The sequence below is a fragment of the Acanthaster planci genome, linkage group LG02 (genome assembly GCF_054643075.1).
Source record: "Acanthaster planci isolate LZ-2023a linkage group LG02, COTS_SCS, whole genome shotgun sequence".
Classification (NCBI taxonomy): Eukaryota; Metazoa; Echinodermata; class Asteroidea; order Valvatida; family Acanthasteridae; genus Acanthaster; species Acanthaster planci.
Window position 1 is genome coordinate 9999164 of NC_141778.1, and position 23092 is coordinate 10022255.

Here is a 23092-nt window from a genome sequence, read left to right on the forward strand (position 1 = left end):
TCTAGCTACTAGAAGTATTTTTCATTTATTGACTTCCACATATAAATGCAAATGTGGCAGATTCTGTGGGATTGACAAACTCAAATGAAACGCTTTTCAGACTAGAGCAACATGGAACACAAAGCGATTCAGGATAAGGTTCACCACAAGATTTTAAATAATGCACACTAGTGAGGTATCTCAGTAGTGTGCATTATCTCACATGTCATGCTTCGAATTCCAGGAAATAAGAAAAAATACTAGTGAGTAAGAAACTATAGACACTCATTTTATATCACTGTAAATTTCAAAATCTTCCTATCGAGCCGTATCTGGGATCCATAAAAACGTCTAAACATTTCTTCACATACATATTTGTAACCCACTTCGCTGCTGACCAAACTGCAAATCAAACTGATTCATGGGTTGAAGAGCCATATTAGATCGTGAAATATATATGTTTTAAAATTAAACGGTAACATTATAAATAACTCACAATCCGAAAATTTGGAAGTATTAACTAAACTCTAGTACGATTTTGCGATGAATTCCTACAACGGCCAACTAATGTGCTGCGCTGTGTCCCTACTTCGAAGCCACGAAAGAAGCAAAAACACTTATTATCATCTTTCAATAAATGTTATACTAAACGCATTAGTATTTTGTCTTTTCTCACGTTAGAAACAAAGAATAAGTAGAGGTGGATTCTTACATCAGCCAATCTGCAAAAACGGCATATGCACTTGGAATGTAAGTGCTGTAGCAACTTGATATGCAATGCAGGCTTTGCAGAAACATGCAATCTTTTCAGCTGTCTCCCGAGAGAGAAGTGACAGCCCTCAATATTTTCACCAGATTTACCTTTTTTCAGCAGATTGAACATGGTGTCTATGAAATGTAACTTTATTTATATGATTATTTTTCTTGAAGCGGTAATCAATTTTAATATCTAATATCGATGCTTTGGTACGTTTATCGTTATTGTTGCTTATTCAGCCATGAAACACAAGTGATTCCAGATTGTAGATATTCGTATTGCAATAAATACAAGCGGCTTTCAATATGAAAACGGTGGTGTCGCATAAATATTGCTATGAATAGGTTATCAAATAACTAATATGCTTTATTCCATTACTAAATATCTAATAATAACCACTTTAAAACGTGCAAACAATATTTTTTCTTTTTCGTTCCTTTTTTTTTTAACAAATCCTCTTCAAACATTTCAGAAATCAATCTGTTTGTCTGTCGTAAAATGAATGACGCGAAGCCTTCAAAACGAAATTTCAACGTTTTTCAAAGAAGTTTATTTTGCAGAATTTTGGACTTTATAAGTGATTAAAGGAGGCCAATTCTTTCGTGTACTAACTATGAATCGCTACATGGCTGTTACTGTGGTGTTGTAATGGACATGTCCAAATCGGCAGTTGGCCCGGATGATTGTTGAGTATGCGCCGTGGTGGAAACCATTTCAGCATCGGTTGGCTTGTCGGGGTGCATTATGGGCAGATGGCATTCCCTGCCACAGCAAATGCGTCTCATGTACGGAGACAGGGCCGTGCGAACCTCTTCACGACGAACACAGAACAAAATGAACACGACCACGCCCTGCAACGAAAGCAAACGATTACAACTCACCAATCTATAATTTGGTTATGCTGACTCAAGATATCACAGAGCACTGTTGAGTCCATCACAGTAACAGATGAACAGGCAAAGTTCCTCGTTGATTAAGACTGAATGACTTGTGATGGAGTTGAGTATAGCCTTAACATAAGATCTTTAAAACTGAAACTGCCACTCCCCCACTCCAATTTTCACCCTGACATCATGTTTTATTGATTAAATAACCATACCACAGAACAGGGTCGGTTAAAGAGAGGGAACAGTTTTGCAATTCCTAACATAATAACAATTTGTCACCGACCTGGAAGGAGTTGGCCAGACAGAAGATGAGCTGGAAGGCGAATGCCGCCTCGTTGATGGCCAGGAACCCAAAACACCACGTCAAACCCAAGAGGACAGAGATACCCACAGCATTCTGGAGGCGTTTGGAGATCTGACGAGAGCGTGATACCTCTTTGACCTTCAGGAGACTACGCATGACCAAGACGAAAGTGACGATGTTATGGATGAGGATGAGACCGATGGGAGTAAGGAGACCAATGTACAGCACAAGACCAGGTCGCAGGAAACAGCTAAAAGAAAAAAGCAACAGGCATTCCAAATATTTATGATCACACTGTTATAGAAGTGATTATTCAGACGGACGTCGCCCTATTTTCATCTCGATGTTTCCTTGTGACGTGTGCAAATCCAAGATATCATGGATAACGAGATGGCGCAGTAGAACAACTGTCTTATTTTTTTAAAAGATTAACTTACTAATGGTCGTTGGTGTAGTGATGTGTCGCTGCTGCCAAGGTGATTGTCAATACTATCAGCGGTGATCCTAAAAAAGAATGTAAGCCGCAGCAGATTGAAGATTACTTTCACTGACAGTGCGTCCTCACATAATTCAGACTAATACTCTCATGGGATAGGACAGGAAAATGTGTAGCGTTCATCAACGACTTACCCCACGCAATGAGGCTCGCCTTTAGCATGTATCGACGAGTGTCTTCTGGGAAGACCTTCACTGTGCTGATGTACATGTTCCTGGCTTCAACAGCCATCCACATCATAGTGGTCAGAGTCAAGTAGTGGAGTAAAGCAGCAACAAACACACAACCACCTCCAGATCCCTGAAAACGAAGAGCATCTGTTAGCAAACACTACAGTGCTCTATTTTGATGGAATGTTAAGGATTCAGTATGATTGATGTTTAGGTTTCAACACAAATAGAAAAACGATAAAATCTGTTTCTTTAAAATTTCGAGTGAAACCTGACATAATCCCTTTGGACTACATGTGTTATAGTGGTGACGGACGCATACCTTCAGGCAGCAGATATGAAGACATTGTAGTAATTGCTCACCTTAGCATTGTCAACACCAGTCAAGAAAATGACATACAGCATCAGCAAGGAGAAGCAGAAATGAATGAAAATCTGTCGGGATTTCCCGCCTCGCAGTTTCCTAAACAAAAGAATAAAAACAATGACAACTCACAGCTCCAGCGTCACTCAGCCAGTAGTAAACAATATTAGCCTAAGAAAAACATGTCAACAGGATTTGCTTTGCTTCTCTCACCTGATAGTGAGGTAAATGACCACCGTAATAGTCAGAGCTATGATGGAAAAAACACAGCCGACCTGACTGATGATATCAAGCGCTTTTTCAGAAGGACTCCGATTTTCATCATCTGGTGCTTGGCCCTTCACGTCCTTTAAACAAACAAAATATGAAAATGTGCGAAAGTAATGGCAATGTCATGATGCTGTCTGTTGAAATTTCTAAAATCGTATAAGAATTCTTTTGTTCATTTAAAGTGCGCACCACAAGGATGGCAAAGTTGGTGGCATGGGTGCAGTTACACTTGACTCTGTCATTGATCGCTTCAACAAGCTCGCATCCAGCCGTTGTCCAATCACCAACTCCGTCTTCAAGCTCAAAGTTCCACGACACGCAATGGACACTGCTTGATTCCTCCTGATTTTGGACACCAAAAGATGAACAAATTGACAACACTGGAATGAAATTGTGTTCTCAATGTGACTGTTTATTGAATATAAGCAATGTGAGATTGATCTCTATGGAAAGATGGAAATCGATGACGTGGAAATTGGACGGAATGGAAAGCTGGGGAATTAAAAACGTGTCGGGAAAGGAAATTTAAAAAAACACGAATTGCAATCTGTAGAAGAATGGAAAATTACTTTGGTATTTTCTGTATGTAAGTTAATAGCTGCCCATCCTTTTAGAAGAGTACAACTTTGCCCGTGTTTACTTTAGCAGGGTTCCCCTGTCTTGAAGCCCCACTCCCCATGTGGCGTACATAACCTATGAGGAGTTCATTCAGCAGACCAACACCACAGAGACAGGTCACACAATAGCCCTGCTCCTCAATACACACTCATCCTTGCAAGTGTCTGATCCTCTTTTGGTAAGTTCATCACTTCTCATCACTTTTTTTATGTATGTTATTTAAGGTAAATTATCGACACTTTTAATCATGGTTATAATGTGGAGTTTAATTCCTTTTATTATTTAGTCCTTTATAAGTAAGTTAGTTTCCCCAGGTTAATGACTTTTCTTACCACAATTTTCGTACACGCAGCGTCAGGATCTTATAACTTTAACCTGTTAACTTTTGGCAGCTGTTAAGTTTTTTACAGTGTACATGTATTGCTTTGACTTAATTTTACTCTTTAAGGCCATTTAATTCGGATTTTTGGGTCTGTGTTTGACATAACTGCAGTGGTTAGTTTTTATAACGAAAGTCGCTTACTAAACCGTTTTTCGCCGTTACAAATGCACTAAATGTCTCCAAGGCCTCCGTTTTGATTACTAATTTATACTGGTAAGTTATTTCACTAATCACCTTAAATGCAATGACGAGAGGCTCAGTGAGATTGATAAGTTCGACATTTTCTACAGTCAGTGAGACGACAGATCCAGCGACCTTACGAGTCGAGTTATTCTCTCCTCGGTACTTTCTGAGTGAAGCAGACTGGAACAAGGTGTCATCTGCGTAGATCAGGAAACTTGCTTGGAGCTGGCCAGAGGTTTTGTTGGCTGCATTTGAAAGAATTGACCCCAGAAAATAAATGAGCCTTTCCCTTACATATGTAATATGCGCCGTAAGGTATTTAATTAATGCTTGTGATATCAAAAACTCTAATTACAGTATTGAAGATCTCGATCAAACATATATTAAGGGTCACAGAGTGGAATTATTGCAGCCTTTAACACTAGCAAGGACCAGGAACTCAACTGTGACAATTCTACTTCTCTCGACTATTTATTTCTTGTACACGGTAAGAAAAAACCAACCGGCTTTGAAGGAAGACTAGAGTGTACACCGTTATTTGCATTTAACCTAGGCCATAAATAAAGCTGGGGGATTTTTATACTTTACCATTAGGCGATTGTAACAAGCCAATGATGTTGCTAGGTAATTGAGCTGAAGCTAAGACATCAAGATCCTTCGGTATCACGGTGGAATGTAATGTCTTGACATCGGTATGAGCAAGAGGTCCCTGTCTGGGATCCAGTGTAGTAGACTGTTTCACGGACACGAAACTAAATCCTTCCGTTGCCAGCGTGGAATCCAGACTGACCGCCTCGACGTGGATGGAGTCCTGTCGTATACTGATCTGCCCCTCCTGCTGAAGAGTCAAAGAGATTTGGGCCTCTACGGACTGGACGATGGCGGAGGAGCTTTTGGCATCAATTTTGGTGGGTTGGGACTCGGTATCGGTAGTTCTCCCCACAGTCAGGATGACATTGCTGACAGTATCAAGCACAAGCTCGGCCACCTGATACAAAAATCAGGATTTCCAATAAGTCACAGTTTACATCATCCTACAGAATTGAAAGGCTGAAGTTCTCTCTATTGAATAGATACCATGTACCTTTACATTTCCTGATCCTGCTTCGGCGATATTCTCCAAAATGCTGGAGACTGCTTCAAAATCTTGTGCATCCTCAGATGATTTTGACGTCTGACTGGCCAGAAACCCAGCTACTTCAACTGCGTTAGCCTTGCTAACCTCCACCTGTCAGGAAGACACTACAGTTCATAAATAAAAATAAGATCTTCATGAGTTAAAATTGTGAAATTTGTTGCAACTGGGATAAAATTAAGAAATTTGAACATAAAAGTTACCTCAACAACGTTTTCAAGAGTGACTTCTTTCTCTACTTCACCACAGCTTTGATTTGCGTACTCCTCCCAACGAAAGTACAAGGGGGCTTTTTCCCTCAAACAGTTCCTTACAGCAACAGGCTGGCCAGCTTTACGGGAGATTTATAGAAAAAGTAAACATTCTACGGGTAAATGAATGACTAAAACTGATTGACCGATTTTCAAATTAACTGTACAAGTACAATTTGAGGACAAACAGTGCTAGCAATGATCGTTATAAAAGTGGCAACGGTGTCTAAACTCGTGGTGTCGACATTCAAAGAAAGACTGAATCTGAACACATTAACACATCAAACTGCTTTGAATTCCCCTTCCTAGAATGTTCAGTTTCATACATTCATATATACATTTGCCAAAAACACCATCATAAAGAAGAAAAAGCGAGGGGATGGATGGAGTAACGAAAAAGGTGTGGAGAAAAGTACCAATATCTAGTTGAACAAGAACATCTGTACCGTGGAGAGGCAAGTAAAATTACGGATTATAATCAAACCATTTGCCGTCGTCAGTGCGCATCGCTTCACAGACTTGGTCACTGATCCGGCTACTGCCGCCGGCCATCGCAATCCATCGCTGGTGTTGTGGGCTGGACACTGACCTGCAACCGTTGAAACATACTAAAAGTATTTACTAATGTATACGCATTGTTATCCTCTGACAACCACGAAAGAACCAAACAACCAAACAAGCCAGCTTAAACAAGTTGAAGGACGCTAAGGATTTTTTTAAACTTGCATAATATATGGTCTCACCTTCCACGACCACAAAGAAAAAACACTCCAAGGGCAAATCATCTTCTGCAAACCACTGCTGATAGCTGACACGGTAGGTTCCTATCGGTAACGTCATCCCAGGGCTGTAGTTTGAGGTGAAGTTGGTTTCTCCCTTCCATCCAGTCACAACCGGTTCTGACCAGCTTACGCTGGTTGTTGTTGAACCGGCACTTGCAAATGCGGTGATATTCGCAGGGCAAACAATATTCACAACTGGGGAAAAAACGAACGTTGATTGACTGAGGACCGAACTATGAACACCTGTCCATCACACAGGTCTTTCACTTCCATCCTTGTACTGCATGAAAAAAATACTGAAGACTAAGATAAAGAAGCGTAGATAATACAAACACAAACCTGTAACTGTAACAGTGAATGCGCAAACATTCCTGTTCCCAGACATATCCCTGGCGGTGTATCTCACCGTGGTATCTCCTACAGAAAAGGACCCGTTCCCGGCTCGGTTGCATTCACTGAAAGTGGTTGGTAAGCAGTTGAATGTCACTCTGACATCTTGGCCGGAGTTGTCAGTAAGGATTGGAGGAATCCATGAGTGGGTCACCAGCTGGGAGGATGAAGTGACAGGAATGATGACGTCATCTGGACAGCCAGATACCTTCGGAGGTTCGTCATCTAAGACAGTTGACACGCATTCAGTATAATAATATTGTTAGGCACTGTGTCAAAATATGATTGGATGGATTTCTGTTAAATGTAGGATGGAATAGTGAATTGTTCAGTTCTTTAAACAGAAGCACTTATGCCTGGCCTTATGCTGGAACAAATTATATTAAGTTAATACTGTTACCCTCGACGATGACATGGAACCGGCATTCTATCTCAGTCTCTTGAACTTGGTAGATCACCTGAGTAGCTCCAATACTGAAGAGGTCTCCTGGCTGGTGGTCTGATTGTAATCGAACTCCTGTCTCTCGGTTGTCTCGTTGGTAAACATCGCTTCCGTCGATACGATTGTCACTGCTACCATCACCACCATCGTAGTTATAGTCCTCATCATCATAAAAGCCACTCCCATTCTCTGTGGTTGAAGCTTGTCCATTCATTGAGTTGAATGTCACCTTGGGTTGCATCCATGAAACAGATGTTGTGTTGATACCCGTGTCTGTGGCCACTGTGATATTGGCCGGACATTGGAACTCTACACCTGCATTATCCGAGGTAACATTGCCAACATCAAATTAAAATGGGCACATACATAAATTAACATATTTGACCACTCAATAAACAGAAGGGTAAAGACATCAACTCTGCATCCAAGTAATCCCAGAGGCTTAACCGCTTTTCAGATAGGAGGCTCAGGTTTAGGGATACATTTGCACAGAAACAAAGCGATATTTTTACCGTAAATTTCAAGAGGTTAGAGAAGACAAAACATCGATTTTAAACGACGCTCAAAACATTTTTCCAGCTGATTATCATATGAAACATATACCTGTCACTGTTACTGTGAAGTTACAGTATGCTGAATTTCCTTCTTGGTCTGTCACCTCGTATGTTACCACGGTATCCTCACCAGTTTGGAAAACGTCGCCAGGTTGATGGCTGGAGTTCCATAGCAACGGTGGGCTTGAATCTGATGCATTAAAGGCTGACCATGACACAGATACGGACGGGATGCTGATGTCGACGAGACGAAATATGTAAGCCGGACAAGCAGGGAAGAATCGTGGCGGATTGGTGTCTGTTATGAAATATGGAACCTTACTTTTGTAATAATGATTTACATGTAGACATTTCCAACAAATATTCTTTAATTGGCAGAGAAGAATAATTCACGCTACACTGAAAGAAGCAAATCTCAATTACAATACATTTGTTTAGGTAAATGCCTATACAAAAGAACTTCAAGCAAATGGTCAAGAAGCGAACTTTTGAAACCCTTCGCTAACAAGACGAATAGCTGGATAGCACAAACCACAACTAGCCACACCAGCAACAACGTCTTGGGAAGTTGATCAAATCTCCCCTCCCCCCGTCGGAAATGGGGGGGGGACTCACTGTGCATGCGTTACTTACGAATGCAGGTGTTTCCCATTTTCCGTTTACGCATGCGCATACACGTTGGACAGCCACAATGAAGTTGCTCAATAGTCTGGTACAATCTTGCACGGCACGTACTGGTTGAAAGTCGTGTTCGATAACGAGTGTACGGTACATGTACATGCCTCGGCTGGCCGGCCGGTCGACTGTCCGAAGCGAACCGAAAGTCACATCATGGCAGCTAATTAAGTTTTCAGCCCCGGGCTTCGCCCGACAGAAAGGACGACGATGGTGTATGGGGCTTAATTGTACATCATGTAACACGCACAAACAGGAACATTGTTTGCAATACAAGTTACAACTATAAAAAATGCAACAAGCTACAAAGCTGTTCCTCCTTAACCATACAACACGCAGTTTTCCATGTGGTGTGCAATAACATACAATATTCCAAATAGAAAACTTTTTCTGAAACAGTGTGACAAGTCTTCCTACGGTCACTGTATGTACTGCAATGTGTGAAAAAAAAACTGTCCATACTTTTTTTGTTCCTTTCAAACAAGACTCCTCTAATAGCTTTTTTTTGGGGGGGGGAAACAACAGCATGTTCCTTAATAATTGAACTTTAAGATTAACGACAGTATGGCTTTCGACTTAAATCAGCCATAGTCTTTTACATAGTCTCAATAAGTGTTTGTGGTAGTTTGCTGACTCTTGATGAGCGACGCAAAGGTTTAGGAGAGTCCTTTGAGACTGTGGTCAAAGCTGATTTCGCCTGACTTTCTTTGACCATGGGAGATTCCTATGTCTGATGCTTCTCCAACAGGGAAGATTGTGTGCCCCCTTCCGGAGTAGGCTCTGAGGGAAGGGTTACGCCTGGGTCAAACCCTGGATCTGGATTCTTCTCTGGAAGAACTGGGTGTGTATCACGATGATTTGGAGACAGTTCTGATCTCCTCATTTGTCTACGTGCCGTTTCCACTCTATGCCATCTTGCAGAATTACGACATTTGATTTTGGTGCTGTTCGCTCAGCAACCGTTGCTGTCCACCAAGTCTCCTTCTGGCGAAAATCTTTCACCAAAACCTCCTCCCCTCCATAAAACTCACGAAGCTGTGCTTGTTTGTCATGCTGTAACTTTTGGCTGCTTTACATATTGGTTCCTCTCTGTCTCTGGGCGTAGCAAGGACAAGCGAGTACGCACTTCGCGTCCCAGGAACAAACTTGCAGGGGTGGGACCTGTCGTGTGTTTGATGGTGCAGTAGGTCAACAGGAAACTGTCAATGCGTTGCTGCAAACTCTGTCCACTCGACTTAGTTGCACTGAGAGCATGTTTCAATGACTGTACCATGCGCCCGGCTGCACCAGTGCTCGCTGCATGGTAAGGTGCAACTCGAACGTGCTTGACACCATTCACCTTAGGAAATGCTGGAATTCCTCACTGATAAACTGTGGTCGATTATCACTGACTAGCTGGAACGGAATACCATACCTGCTGTCACGCAGTACTGTTATTGTAGCTTGTGATGTTGTGCCAGTCATGTGGAAGATTTCTGGCCATTTCGTGTATGCATCCACCACTATCAAAACGTCCTGCCCATTTTTTTGTGTGAAGTCAACGTGAATTCTGTGCCAAGAAGAACTGGGCCACACCCAGGGCATTAAAAGGTGCAACCGGTGGAAGGTGCCTTGACCGATGACAGTCGGCATGTACAGAATCAAACAGTCTTTTCAATGTGTCCATCAATATTTGGCCACCAGATATAGCTTCTTGCTATCTCTTTCATTCTGACCATACCTGGGTGAGCAATGCGCAGTTTGTCACAACTCTCATACCCCACAGCAGACAGTCTTATTCCGTGGACAGCTCATGTCGACGACTGAACAAAGACTTAAGTCGTTCATCCTCCACTTTAGCCGGCCAACCCCTCCTGGTATACTTCAACACGCGTGACAGGACTGGCTCTGTCCTGGTATAATGCGAAATCGTCTTCATCATCTTTCATAGCTGGTATTGGAAGACGTGAAAGCGCATCGGTGGACACATTCTGTGAGGTCTGGATAAATTTCAGGTCGTAGTCGAATGCTGACAGCACTACAGCCCATCGTTGTAGGCGTTGTGCAGCTAGAGTTGGAATCGCAGTCTTGGGACCAAGAATGCGCTCAATGGCTTGTGATCAGTTCGTATGGTGATAATAAGTGATGTGATATAATATGTGATCTGTAAGATATGGTGCGTAGGCCACTGGATGACGTGAACCATCTGCATAATTGTGAAGCATGACTGCCCCGACGCCACACGGTGACGAGTCAGTGGCTAGCTGAAGTGGTATCATTGGGTCGTAGTGTACCAGGAGCTTATCTGAACTGACAGCTTCCTTCACTGCATCAAATGCAAGGGAGCACCTGTCAGACGACTGCCAGGGCCGACCTCCCAGCTTTTCATTCAGTGGGAGGATCAAGGTCGATAGATTGGGGAGACATTGTGCCTCAAAGTTCACCATCCCCAACCATGGGCGAAGCTCCGTTACGTTCTGCGGAGTTGGAGCCTGGCGTATGGCGTCTGCCTTGTCATCAGTCGGTCGAATCACCTTTGAAGAGATACAACGTCCCAAGTAGATGACACTCTCCTGCATGAATTGGCATACTTTTACACGTAAGCCAAACTTCCTGAATCTTTGGAAGACATTTCTTACATTCCTGAGATGTTCCTAGTGCCGGTTCTTGCCGGTTACCAGCACATCACCCATGATTGCATAATTATGTGCCGTCAAGACCTGCCAGGACTTGCTCAATAAATGGTTGCCAGATTGCAGGACTTGTGGAGATACCGAATGGCAAGCGTGTGTAACGACACTGTCCCTTGTGAGTGTTAATGGTGACGTACTCCTGGGATTTCTCGTCCAGAAAAAGAAAAAAACAATGGCAATTTACTTCTAAATAACGTACCTGCGATGACCGTGTTTCTTGTGCAGTGGGCGTGGTTTAGACTGAAGTGGTATCACACACACGAACCGGATACTGCATGTACTGTGTCGACTCCGCTGGCGCGCGCGACGAAGTTCAACACAGAGAGCCTCGGTTTCGATGCGGATATGCGCAGACGGCGCTAATGTGAAATCCATCTATTGGCCCGCAATTCTCAACGGGGTTCCAAGTACGCGTGCAGGACACGATTACCAGTTGCAGTGGAATGTGCCCCCAAAAATCTGTGATAGTCCTCATGGCTCCTGCAGTAACACTGGTGTCCAGTTCCATTTGTATTGGAATGTTTGCTATCCAAACAGGGACCTTGATGGTTGAGGTACGTTTGTGCGCGTGCATCTCAGCTCGCGTGTCCTCAGACTTGGTTCGGAGCTGCTTGTCCGCATGTGAGGAAACCGAGAAAAGTCACCATTGTCATGCGAAACGCCACTGGCAAGCGTGTTTTGATCATGATCAGTGTCTTCTACGTAGCAAACACGCCCTTTTTGTTTAGTGCCTGGTTGGGAGACGTGTTTCACAGTTGGCGTTGCAGTGTCTGATCTGGCCCTGGACCTGCATTATGTCTGCAAATGTCCCAACTTCTTGTATTTGTAGCATGTTGCCCCTTGTATCTGAACTCATCGCAATTGTGATTGCTCAATCCACAACGGCCACAGGGTTTCCTACTCTGCAAAAGTCTTGGCTTCTGTCTTTTAGGTTCCGCCATGAGGCGTGAGGAAAACACTCTGTTCAATGGTTTACTTTTTGTGGTGCGCATGTGGCGTATATTCTTTGAAGCCGCCTCCTCTGCCAGAGTGTCTGCTGGAAACTGTAGTTGCGTGTCGACAGTTTCTTTTGGATGCTCTCTGACTGCAGACCACATATAAGTCTATCACGTAAACTGTCCTGAAGTTGGTCTCCTTGAAAATCACAGTACCCCATCAAATGGGCAGCATAGTCACAAATGGATTGGCCTGGCAAGTGCTTGGCATTATGAAATATGAATCGTTCTCCAAATTCCAGTCTTTTGGGCTTGCACTGTCCCTTCATCAGACTCCAAAATTCTGTGAAAGTCTTTTCCTTTGGCTGTTGTGTAAAGGCAAGGTCTTTCAGTGTCTTACACACTGTGCTCCTGATGCTACTCAACAAAATTGCCCTACGTTTATATGCTTCAGTATCATTTATATCTACGGCAATGAAATACTGTTCAATCCTTTTCAAAATATAGGTCTATATTGCCGCCCTTAGAGTTGAACCCCTCAAACACAGTCCTCTGAAAAGTCGCCATTATTTATCATGCCTGTAAACTATGTTACGACTACCCGATCGTACGTACGTGCGTGAAAGATAAATGGCGGCGTACAGTTGCCCGGAACGTAAGTGAGTTCGTACGTGTCGTGTGGAGACAGCCAGAAATTTGTCTCGAAATACCGCTCACCAGCAATCCTTATGAGGCCTTCTTTATCACCGAATGTCGAACTAAGTCCTTAAATCCTCCTCGCCAGTGTTGTGTTTGTATGTTGGGAGATTTGGGAGCAATAAATGAGAACATGGAGAAGTTCTGGCTGAACGTTTCTGAGGCATATATTACACACATCACAAACGGCACAGGCCCCGAGGCCTTACACCATTATCCCGAAATACACATTAGACTGGCTGTCCATACATTAAACTGGTTGCATACACTACACTCTGAACATTCTTACCTTTAACAGTTACAGAGAACTGACACTGAGACTCCGTTTCTAGAACTCTGTTTGTAACAAGTGTGGTCCCAATGTCGAAGCGTTGTCCCTGATCATGATCGCTAATGACGGTGACACTTTGGTCGACGCCACTGAAGCTAAGAACGGGCGGACTCCAAAACACATATGCGAAGTTGTTAAGATTTGCAGATACGGTGATATTCTCTGGGCAAGTAATGTTCACCCCTAAGATTTGGAAGCAAAATACCCGTTTTATCATTAGCAGCGACAAGACAATCATTAAGTGGAAATCACGTGGAGGTAGACATGGAAAGTCCTCGGAGAGGAAAACAAACATACAAACAAAACAAAAAACGACAACAAAGTAAATAAATGCAACAAAGACTACATGCCTTTGTACATTGAAGTTGAAGGGATTCATCTGGAGTACACTTGGGCATCAAAAAGTTTTGATCATTAATTTTATGAAGTTGCTTTATATCAGCAACTTAAATACGTATAGCATGTGTTCTGGGAAATTCTCAGCAGTACATAAAGTTGATAAACAAATGTGTGTGCGGAAACTCTAGGTAAACAGGCAGGGCCGTTGAAGCAAGCCTGCAAGAGCTAGCTAGCCAACCAGCGGACCAATAGCCGACTGCTTGACTCCAAACCACCCTAAAAATGCTCGTTTTGGGAGGGAACATTTCATTGCCACTTGAGGTTGATCAGTTTTTACAGGAACTTCAGTTTGTGATTTAGAAATGAATTTGAAAACAAAAGGTAAAATACTCACCAGTCACAGTTACAAAGAAATCGCAGGATCTCGTCTTTCCTCCTTGGCTTAACGTTGTGTATTTTACCTTGGTGATGTTCCCTACAGGAAACAAGTCACCAGGCTCATGGCTGGCGTATTGCAATACTAAATGTGAAGCTGATCTGTTCAACGCAGGCCACGAAACTGAGATAAATCTGCTTTTGGCGTCAGCTAAACAACTGATGTTACTTGAGCAACCTGTTATCTGGAAAATTGATGCTGAAAAAATGCACAAATGAGCCTTGTTTACTGCGATTATCTGAACCAATTTACCCAAAAGATGCGTCCAAGGCCTCGGTGCAATTCCCAATGATAAAGACCTGTGAAGTCCACGGAATGGCACACTGTGGCATGTTGGTGGTTTTTTTAGCCCACAAAGTTAAATGTTCGAAAATGATCAAATGACGAGAACTTAGGTCGTGTCCGACACGGGCTTTCAGAGCTCCAGGTAGGTGTATTGTCGCTGCATCTCCGCGTATTTCCAATGGAGTTAAGACCTAGACTCTAGACAAAAGATTCAAATGCAGCCTTGGGCAAAAAATGTTTCTAGTCATCGCAGATGCCACCGTAGGCCTGTGCGTAGACAAAAAAAGTTTTTGTATTTGATATCCACAAGCTGCCAAACTTGCTTGATCGGCTAGACTCCTGCCACTGCGTAATTTTAACGTGTTTTGGGGGTACGGTTGAGAAATACGTACAGTAAATTAGAGGAGTCCTTCTAGGCACCCATACATTTCGTTGGGCACTCTTTTTCAGATGACGTCGTTTCTGTATTACACATTTGCATCTAGGAACCATACAAAGGAGTTGGTCTTAACGGTAGTTTACACAGTGAAGGTCTAGTAATTATATTGCATAATGAACGAACAACATCCGTGGGGTCAGGGTGGGAAACAGGCATGACAGGTTTTCATTCCCTTTAAAAAGAGCAGCAGTTTTCAACAGCTAGGAATAATCAGTGAATTTACCTTGGAGTAATGCGCCTCCTCGACAATGTATAGCATTGCAGATTCATGAATTCATCAGCCCCTGACAAGGAACCGGACACTGTTTTTTGGTCTTAAAACTTGAAGCTGTGAGCAATACTGACAAGCTGTTTGCCCTTACAGGATTTGGTTACGTGTACTCACCTCTACATCCAATAAGTTCAATTCGCATTGAGGGCCAGACATGGTAAGCCGTTGGTCTGATGCGGATATACCGTGCGTAGATCGGTTTCTTAAACAAGCTTTTCACTGGTGTAGTGAGATCAGTATTGCCTTGGAATGTCTGCCAAAAAAAAAAAGGATTGTAGACGATACATGTAGTGCATTCATATCATGGAAACGCAGGTGGTATTCTGTTTAGTGTTCCTGTATTTCCGTGACAAATGCACATGTTAATTAAAACAATGAAACTGAAAACATGTTCACCATCTGAGCAGTTGCCAAATTACATGCTAAAATTGAGGAAAAATGGAATCGACCGGGAAATTTAAAAAAAAAAGAAAAACTCCAAAAAAACCTACTCTTTTTCATGGCGACATGGAGCAGGAACCGGGGTGGATATAATGGGGAAAATATTACAAAATTGTTCTCGTGAACCTGACCCCTTTTCTACATTTGTCCCTTTGTGACTCTCTTGTTTTTTTACCTGAGCTGTAGTTGAAGATGGTTCGCTCACATAAGTCCAGTCAGTCTGACTGTCAGAATACTGGACCTGATACTCGGTCACCCAGTCATCCCAATCAGGGGTATTAAGGGGGTCAGGGCTGCCTTGTATGATCACTCCTTCAATCTGCACCTGGTGCAGTAGGTCAACTTGAAGCCAGGGACTTTCTCTGTCGCTACTCGATGGGCACCACCCACCAACGGTCTTGTTGTCTGCTGCTACGTGGTTTAGTCGAGCGTTGTAAGGTTGGCAATTATCAGTTGTTCGAATATTGAGTGTACTTGAAGCAGTAATCATTGAGTCAGAAATGCTGCCATCTTCCAATCCAAGAGGGTCATCACATATCCCAACGCACACTACAATGATATGAAAGAAAATAAATTGTTAGGATTATGCTTACTGAGGATTTCAAACTGGAACTAAGTCCCAAATCGCTTCAGATTCCGCTAAAAGCGATACAGATGCCATCAATATTTATATCTTCTAATGAAACAAATGTTTCTCAAAAGAATTCAGTCCCAGAGGCTGAAAAACTTGTGAAATAACTAGAGATTTTTGTGTTACTTTGTTGAGGCTACACTTTGGTGCTTATTACACACTTTTGAAGGCAGGGAAAGGAACTAGACCCCCAAATTGTATTTTCCTTATATTTCAAAACAGATGTTTTGCTCCTTTTTAGGGGTGGGGGTGGGAGGGTACCGGTATGGCCCCCTTTGCCCCCCTACATGGATCGTTTATAGATATCACAACAGTGGCAACTGAGCAATTACCGAGGGGAGACATTCCCAATCCAGTCATTATTCTGATGTAGGTTACAGTTTGATGGCTTTCTGATTCAAATTTATTCAATTTCAAATGGAATTGTAACAATTTCATCATAGCCGCGTGCTTACAACTGAGCTGATTCAGAAAGAATTGCAATACTTTCAAAGGATCAAATGTCCGTTTCGGTGACAACTACATGATTTGCTTGTGTTTTCAAGAAGAAGGGTTCTAAGGTTCAGTTTATATAAAAAAGTATAAAAACGTTTAACTACTGAACTCAGAATAGAGCCTGCTGTTTCCCTTGTTGGCCTCGGCTATTTACAGCAGTGTGACATTTACCGAGTGTATGGAGGCAAAACCAAATCCATGTTTGTTTAGCCACGAGTCAAAATATCGTTTCACTTTCACTTCTGTGTAAGGCACCCTGCTTTGTGAATTCGACCTTTTGTGAGAAAGGCAAGCTTAAATTTGTAAAATTTGTGACAAAAGTAAAAAAGAGGCCAAGTACATTATTTGTGCCAAGGAATGAATTGTGCTGAAATATCCTACAAGCAGAAGAGCAGATGTTTTCAAAATGAGTACAGGATCTAAAATCCATCAAAATTATAGCATTTTTCAAGACGACGAAACAGCAAAAAAGGCTTTCCCACGACAGATCCGGGTTTGCATTTTCTATCCTGGAGCAACATCCTCCTGCACTTGGCAATCGGTACTAATTAAAATTGTGTTTAAGAGACCTGGATGGCAGTACGTATATGTTTTAGAGGAAAAGATAAATCATGACGTAAATATTTGCGACCAAATTCACGACCCGTTTTATCTCCGGTCGCAAATATTGCCAGCAAGCCAGGTAGAGAGAGAGAAGTTGCACAGCCATAGACACAGCTATTGCTTTTAGACATTGTGCCCCTACGTTGTGCCAAAACTGCCTAGCCGAATAACGACTTGAAATCAAGCCGAAAAAGTAGATAATTGCGCGTGCGCGTGAACTCTTCCTTTCCGCCTTGCTTGCTAGTCGTGACTATTGACGGCAATATTCACGACCAAAGAGTAGGTTGTAAATTTGGTCTCAAATGTTGACGTCAATACTGATTATTCAAACAGCCCTATTCAAAGTACTTAAATCGGGCTTTCATTACAGCTTCCACTTTGTAAACACACGTGCTATACAAGAATTGAAGGTTTGCATGGTGAAGATAGCAATAGAAACGTTATTTGCAGTGACACCATGTAATCACCCTCCTTTTGTGAGCAGGTGTGGTTCTGATAAGAGGGTGGGGCTCGACGTTTCGAGCAGCTTGCTGTGTGCGTCTTCCGATGCAAATACCATACGGCAATCACTGTTTTTCAATCCATAATTTTGTCACTTTCTAAAATCTCTGCCAGCGGAAATGACCTGAGCGATTTCTCCAGGCATTAGATTAAAATACCAGATTCACCACAGCCTCATACATGTGTTTTGAACAAACGGTTTTAATAATGGGGAAGCTTTCCGAAGTTGTGGCCTTGTACACCACACGCAGCCTTTGCCAGTTGGCTGCACACTCTATGTTTAGGTCGTAGAGACACACCCGAGGTATGCCACTATTTTCACATCTTCCAGCATTTAATAATAGTATAATATGATATATCACAACACGTCTGAGTTCCAGTAACACATCAGTTTGAACTACTGTGAATAATGATGTTACAATATACAAAAGTGGCTTTCAACATTTGCTTTGACACATATTGAACCTCCTCACAATGAGCAGAACTGAGGATGCATGAGAAGGGCAGACCCACCCAGGTCTTATTATAATCATTTCATGAGTGTTGAAGGTATGGGCGGAGATTTCTTGTCACCTGTGGGGGATGATTCTGTCAGCTCCACGCGCCCTCCATCCCAGGTGAGATCATGACGCTGGAAAGTGTGCATTCAAAGGTGCATGCGAAGGGTGCGCATCGTCAGTGATTGAAAAGTGCGGTATGACTGTGTTGGTCACTCCCGTCAAGAAGTGAAAGGGGTGGTTTTAGCACCTCAACTCCCCGGGATTTCCGCTCATGGTGAAAGTCATATCAGGTCTTTAAGTACGAAAAGCTATAGGTGCAGCGTTCAACAGACTCCATTTATTCCATTTGGTGGTATTACTATTCTAAACCTTCCCGGCCCTTCGTAACACGGTTTCGAATCTGTCGGATCAACATGGATTGAACACCAATCCTATTTTTCTTCAAGCATGCAGATGTTATTAATGCACTTACCCTTTGCTGCAACCCCAAATTCGCATAACACGACAACTAAAGCAAATACAGACGGCGCATAGAACGAACTGTGTGATCTCTCCTTGCACATGAAATTCATGACTGGCAACGGTTTAATACTGCATTCTTCGGTGCTTCTGGTGCTATCGTTTCTTGGAGAGAAGCACGTGCGAGGCTGCTCCCTGAAAAGTGTTAACTGTGGACAAAATTGATATTCAGCGCCAATTGCTTCCTTGTTCGTTACCGGGACTCATTGTATCTTTCTTGATTTGCACCAACTGGCTCAGGTCACAGATGAACGAGCCGCTATATCATGATTTTAAAACCGAGAGTGAAAGCATTTAGGCCTACCAATAAACAAAACCAAAGGCTTTGTTTCCTTGTTGGCCTTGGCGGTGAGGATAGTTCACATGTTTCTGTAAGAAGGAGGAAATTGAGAACATGTTCTTTTGGCAAGAACTAGCGACTGTGTCCTAAACTGGCAAGACAGAGTAATGCGAGCAAGCCTCCAGGCAACGGCTTATATACAGGTGTTAAGTCTGATTGGTCAGCTGGTCACCACAGATTTGTACTGAAGAAATAACGACCTCAAACTTCGGATTATTACTACTTTAAGTTTGTGCATAAAGTCAGTTTAATTGCCAACAATCATGAGCCATTTAGGCCTAATGAAAGAAACAACTGAGTAAAGAACTAAAAAATAAATTAAGTTGCTTGTTGCACAATAAACACTTATCATTCTACCTTTATGTCCATGGAATGTGGAACAAAAAAATGTGCCTACGGAGACCGAGAAGATATGCACCAATAAACTATCAGAGGTTTGGGGCGAGAAATATTATGCAATGGTGATATTGAGGAAAAGCATTTGCCTTGGATCTTAAATACAAAGACATCAAAACTAAGCTCTTCAATTGGGACAGAATATGCAGGCATTATTAAGATCCAAGTACAACTCTTTGCGGTCAGAATAGAAACTAACAATAGTCTGAAAAGCAGTGAGTTACTCGAAATATTTTTTATTTCATTTATTACTGACTCCCACCTTGCAACGCCAACACGGCTAGCTGTGTGGGATTGGCAAACCCTAATGAAACACTTTTCCGACAAGAGGAACAAAAACACAAAAATGTTCTGCAGGAAACGATTCACGACAATATTTTAAAACAATTCACAGTTGTCAGATATCTACCCAATGGAGGAACGACAGAATATAATTTTATTCTAATATAATTTTATTCTACAAATAAACGAGGCTGACAATAGCATTTGTCCAACAACTCAGGAACGATTTGAGTGCATGAAGCGTGCAAGGTTGACACCTTCCCAACATAAACCACAGTGGTTATGGTTTCCTGAAATTTTGTGAGATGAAATTAAAAAAAAAATAGCAACCCTATATTCTGCAGTAGATGCCGGGAAAGATCAGGAAATTACTGAAGTCCGATCAGAATCGAAACTAAAGGAAATCCTGGCTGCTCGATTACCAGGACATGATATAAAAATAGTAATATTAGATGAACCCGTGTCCTCTAATGCCGTATGTCATAGCATGGATTAAAGGAAATTAGGAGAAAAAAATGTGATTAGAGATCAACAGTGAGAGTAATATTTCATATCACTGTACATTCAAGCAGTCACTTATCGGTCCCAGTTAAACTATCTGGCGTCTTTAAGTATTCTGATTATTCTTGACCAAACATTGGCGGCCTCTAACATGACTACCGAATAGTAAAACTGGATATCAAACTGTATAATGTGGAGCCTTATTCAATTGCAAAACCTATCCCCAAAGACTTTTGTCCAAAATAACACTGAAATGTTATAAGTAGGCCTAACATTCAAAAACGGATAATTTGAAACTAATGACCAAGTTCTATTAAATATTGTGATGAATTTGAACATAGTCCAACTTATCCGTTGTGCAGTGCTTGCGTGGCCTTCTTAGAAGCCATGAAAAAAGAGGGGTAGACTATTTTTCAAGTTTAATTTGCAATCTGGTTTATTGCATGCTCAGTAAGAACTTGGTACACTGACTTGATTACTTGGACATGCATTTATGAAGAAATTCAAGAAAAAACCCTCCCGGTATGTAGTTGCTGTCCCTCCCTTGAATATATGTGAGCCAACTGAATACTTCTGAACCCCCTAGAATGTATGATGATTGTTGATTTGAAACCCTGTTCCGAATTCCGTTAAATTGTATAAACCAAGGCGCTAAGTGAGGCCTTTTGACAAAGCATGCCCTCACGTGACGGCCGTGAAATTGTGGCACTGCTGCAACATGGCCGCCCCAAATTTCACCAAGAAATTTGCTAACTGTTAAGGCAATTGCAAAAACGTAACACTTCAGTTTAAACGATAAAAAGTTGAAGAACGCAGTTGCAATGAGAACAGTTTTTTTCTTTTTAATTATTACTCATGCAAGCAGTTCCTTGTGCCACAGAGTCTAAAGGGAATGAGAGTTTGGGTTAGTAACAGATTGGCCAAACCAGGAGTATCACCCTCATCATACTTTGCCAGTCGCACAAGCCGGGCCACTGGGCGTTTGTACTCTCGATCGTTGACTCGAACACTGACTACCCTCACTCTCTGGTCATCACCAGGAAATACTTGTGTAAGCGTCCCCACTGACCACCGAGACCTTGGGAGCTGGGGCTCTGCTATCATCACAACAGCTCCCTCCGACAGGTTTTCCTCTTCCCTTTGCCATTTCTGGCGGGTTTGCAGGTTAGGAAGATAGGACCTAACAAAGTGACGCCAAAACTGGTCGGCTAGTACCTGACTGTGCCGCCAATTCCTGGGGCCCTTCAGCTCTCTCTCTTGTCATAGACCACCATTGGAAGTGCTGGATCCCGTCGCCCCATAAGGAGCATGTTTGGAGTTACTGGATCCACGTCAGCAATATCAGAGGAGGCGTATCCCAGAGGTTTTGAATTGAGGATACCCTCAACCTCCACTAGCACTGTGCGAAGAACTGCGTCAGTTACGGTCCTGTCTCCAAGTACTGCCTTTAAAGCTCCTTTGGCTGATCTGACTTCCCGCTCCCAAGTACCCCCAAAATGGGGCACATTGAGGGGGTCAAATTTGAATTTGACCTTGTACTTGGCAAGTCGCTGCACGATATCCAGCTCCATTGCCTTTAAAGTCCGCTCGATTTTTGTCCTGGCCCCCTTGAAATTTGTTCCACAGTCACTAAGAAGTTCAAAGGGAACTCATCTGAAAGAGGCGAAGCGCCTGTAGGCCATCAAGAAGTGATCGGCATCCAGACTCTCTAGAATATCGAGATGCACCGCTCGGGTAGTCATGCATTTGAAGAGTAGCCCCCATCGTTTTTCCTGTCGCCGCCCAATTTTAACTGTCAGGGGTCCAAAACATTCTACTCATGTAGAGTAGAAGGGTGGTTTTTCCAGCCGCAGCTTGCACTCTGGAAGATCTCCCATGCGGGGCACCCTGGGCGTCCCTCGCCAGCGACGGCATTCTGGGCAAGCATGCAAGACTCCCTTGACCATACCGCAAGATCTAAAACCGGTGCCGCAAACTTGATCAGTACCAGCCTGATGACAAAAATAGGCATCAGCATCCTTTATCAAGATTTTTGTGACAGGATGGTGTGGGTCAAGAACAACTGGATGGGGCTCAACCAAAGCAGTGTCTGTTGAGGAAGCCTTCCAACTCTAATCAGCTTGTTAACCGGGTCCAGCTCCGGTGCCAACTCAAGAAGACGACTATTTTGAGACAGCTCCCTATTGGACGAAAGAGCACTGACTTCCTTTAAAGGTCTTGCTCTGTGCCTTCCAAAGCAACAAAATCTCCACCTCATGGGTTTGTTCTGGAGTTAGAGTACCATCCAGCAACTGATCATCTGGGTACAGCTGCCTTCCAACTGCACTGACCAATTCTGTCCAACTTGAAAAGGCTGTAAAGTCAACATCAACCTCTGAGGTAGGCACTGTGAGACCACAGAAGACACTCTTGCTTTCATTTTGTTCAACTATAGAGTTGGCACGAGTTTGTGCCAAGATACATGCACTGTCCTTCTGCCACTCCTCTTGAGGGTCATGAAGCCACCCTAGGCCATTAGCCCATCTGGAGCCTTTCCCTAATTTGGAAACTGGTAAGCCGCGGGTGACATCGTCATCAGGGCTATCCTCACTTCGAACATAGCGCCACTCCATACCCTAAGACAATGTTTGTATCTCAGCTACACGAGTTCCAACGAAAACCTTGAACCTGCATGACTCTGACTGAACCCAACTGAGTACAGTGGTGGAGTCGCTCCACATCAGAGTATACTCAATATCAACTGTAAGAGCCTTTAGGACGACTTGCGCGAGTTTGGCACCAAGGAGAGCCGCAATTAACTCAAGACGTGGCATAGATAGCAGACGCTTTGGCGCTACCCG

At 42.8% G+C, this 23092-nt stretch overlaps 2 protein-coding genes across 2 annotated transcripts; both read right to left on the reverse strand.

Moving 5' to 3' along the window:
* On the reverse strand, positions 1–18981 carry LOC110978239 (uncharacterized). The gene is made up of 21 exons (XM_087132490.1): positions 18687–18981; positions 15660–16033; positions 15158–15296; positions 14007–14246; positions 13232–13456; positions 8014–8262; positions 7369–7725; positions 6918–7193; positions 6540–6773; positions 6281–6385; positions 5749–5876; positions 5495–5638; positions 4999–5398; positions 4462–4655; positions 3417–3569; positions 3171–3304; positions 2957–3056; positions 2558–2723; positions 2365–2431; positions 1907–2177; positions 1–1587 (listed from the first exon to the last, which is right to left on the reverse strand). Exons 1-21 carry the CDS (start codon positions 18784–18786, stop codon positions 1369–1371), a joined length of 4275 nt encoding a protein of 1424 aa, XP_086988616.1. The 5' UTR covers positions 18787–18981; the 3' UTR covers positions 1–1368.
* Positions 18982–21496: 2515 nt separating this feature from the next.
* Positions 21497–21823, reverse strand: LOC147799857 (uncharacterized). The gene has a single exon (XM_087133877.1). The coding sequence runs from the start codon at positions 21821–21823 to the stop codon at positions 21497–21499; it is 327 nt and encodes a 108-aa protein (XP_086990003.1).
* Positions 21824–23092: the final 1269 nt, after the last annotated feature.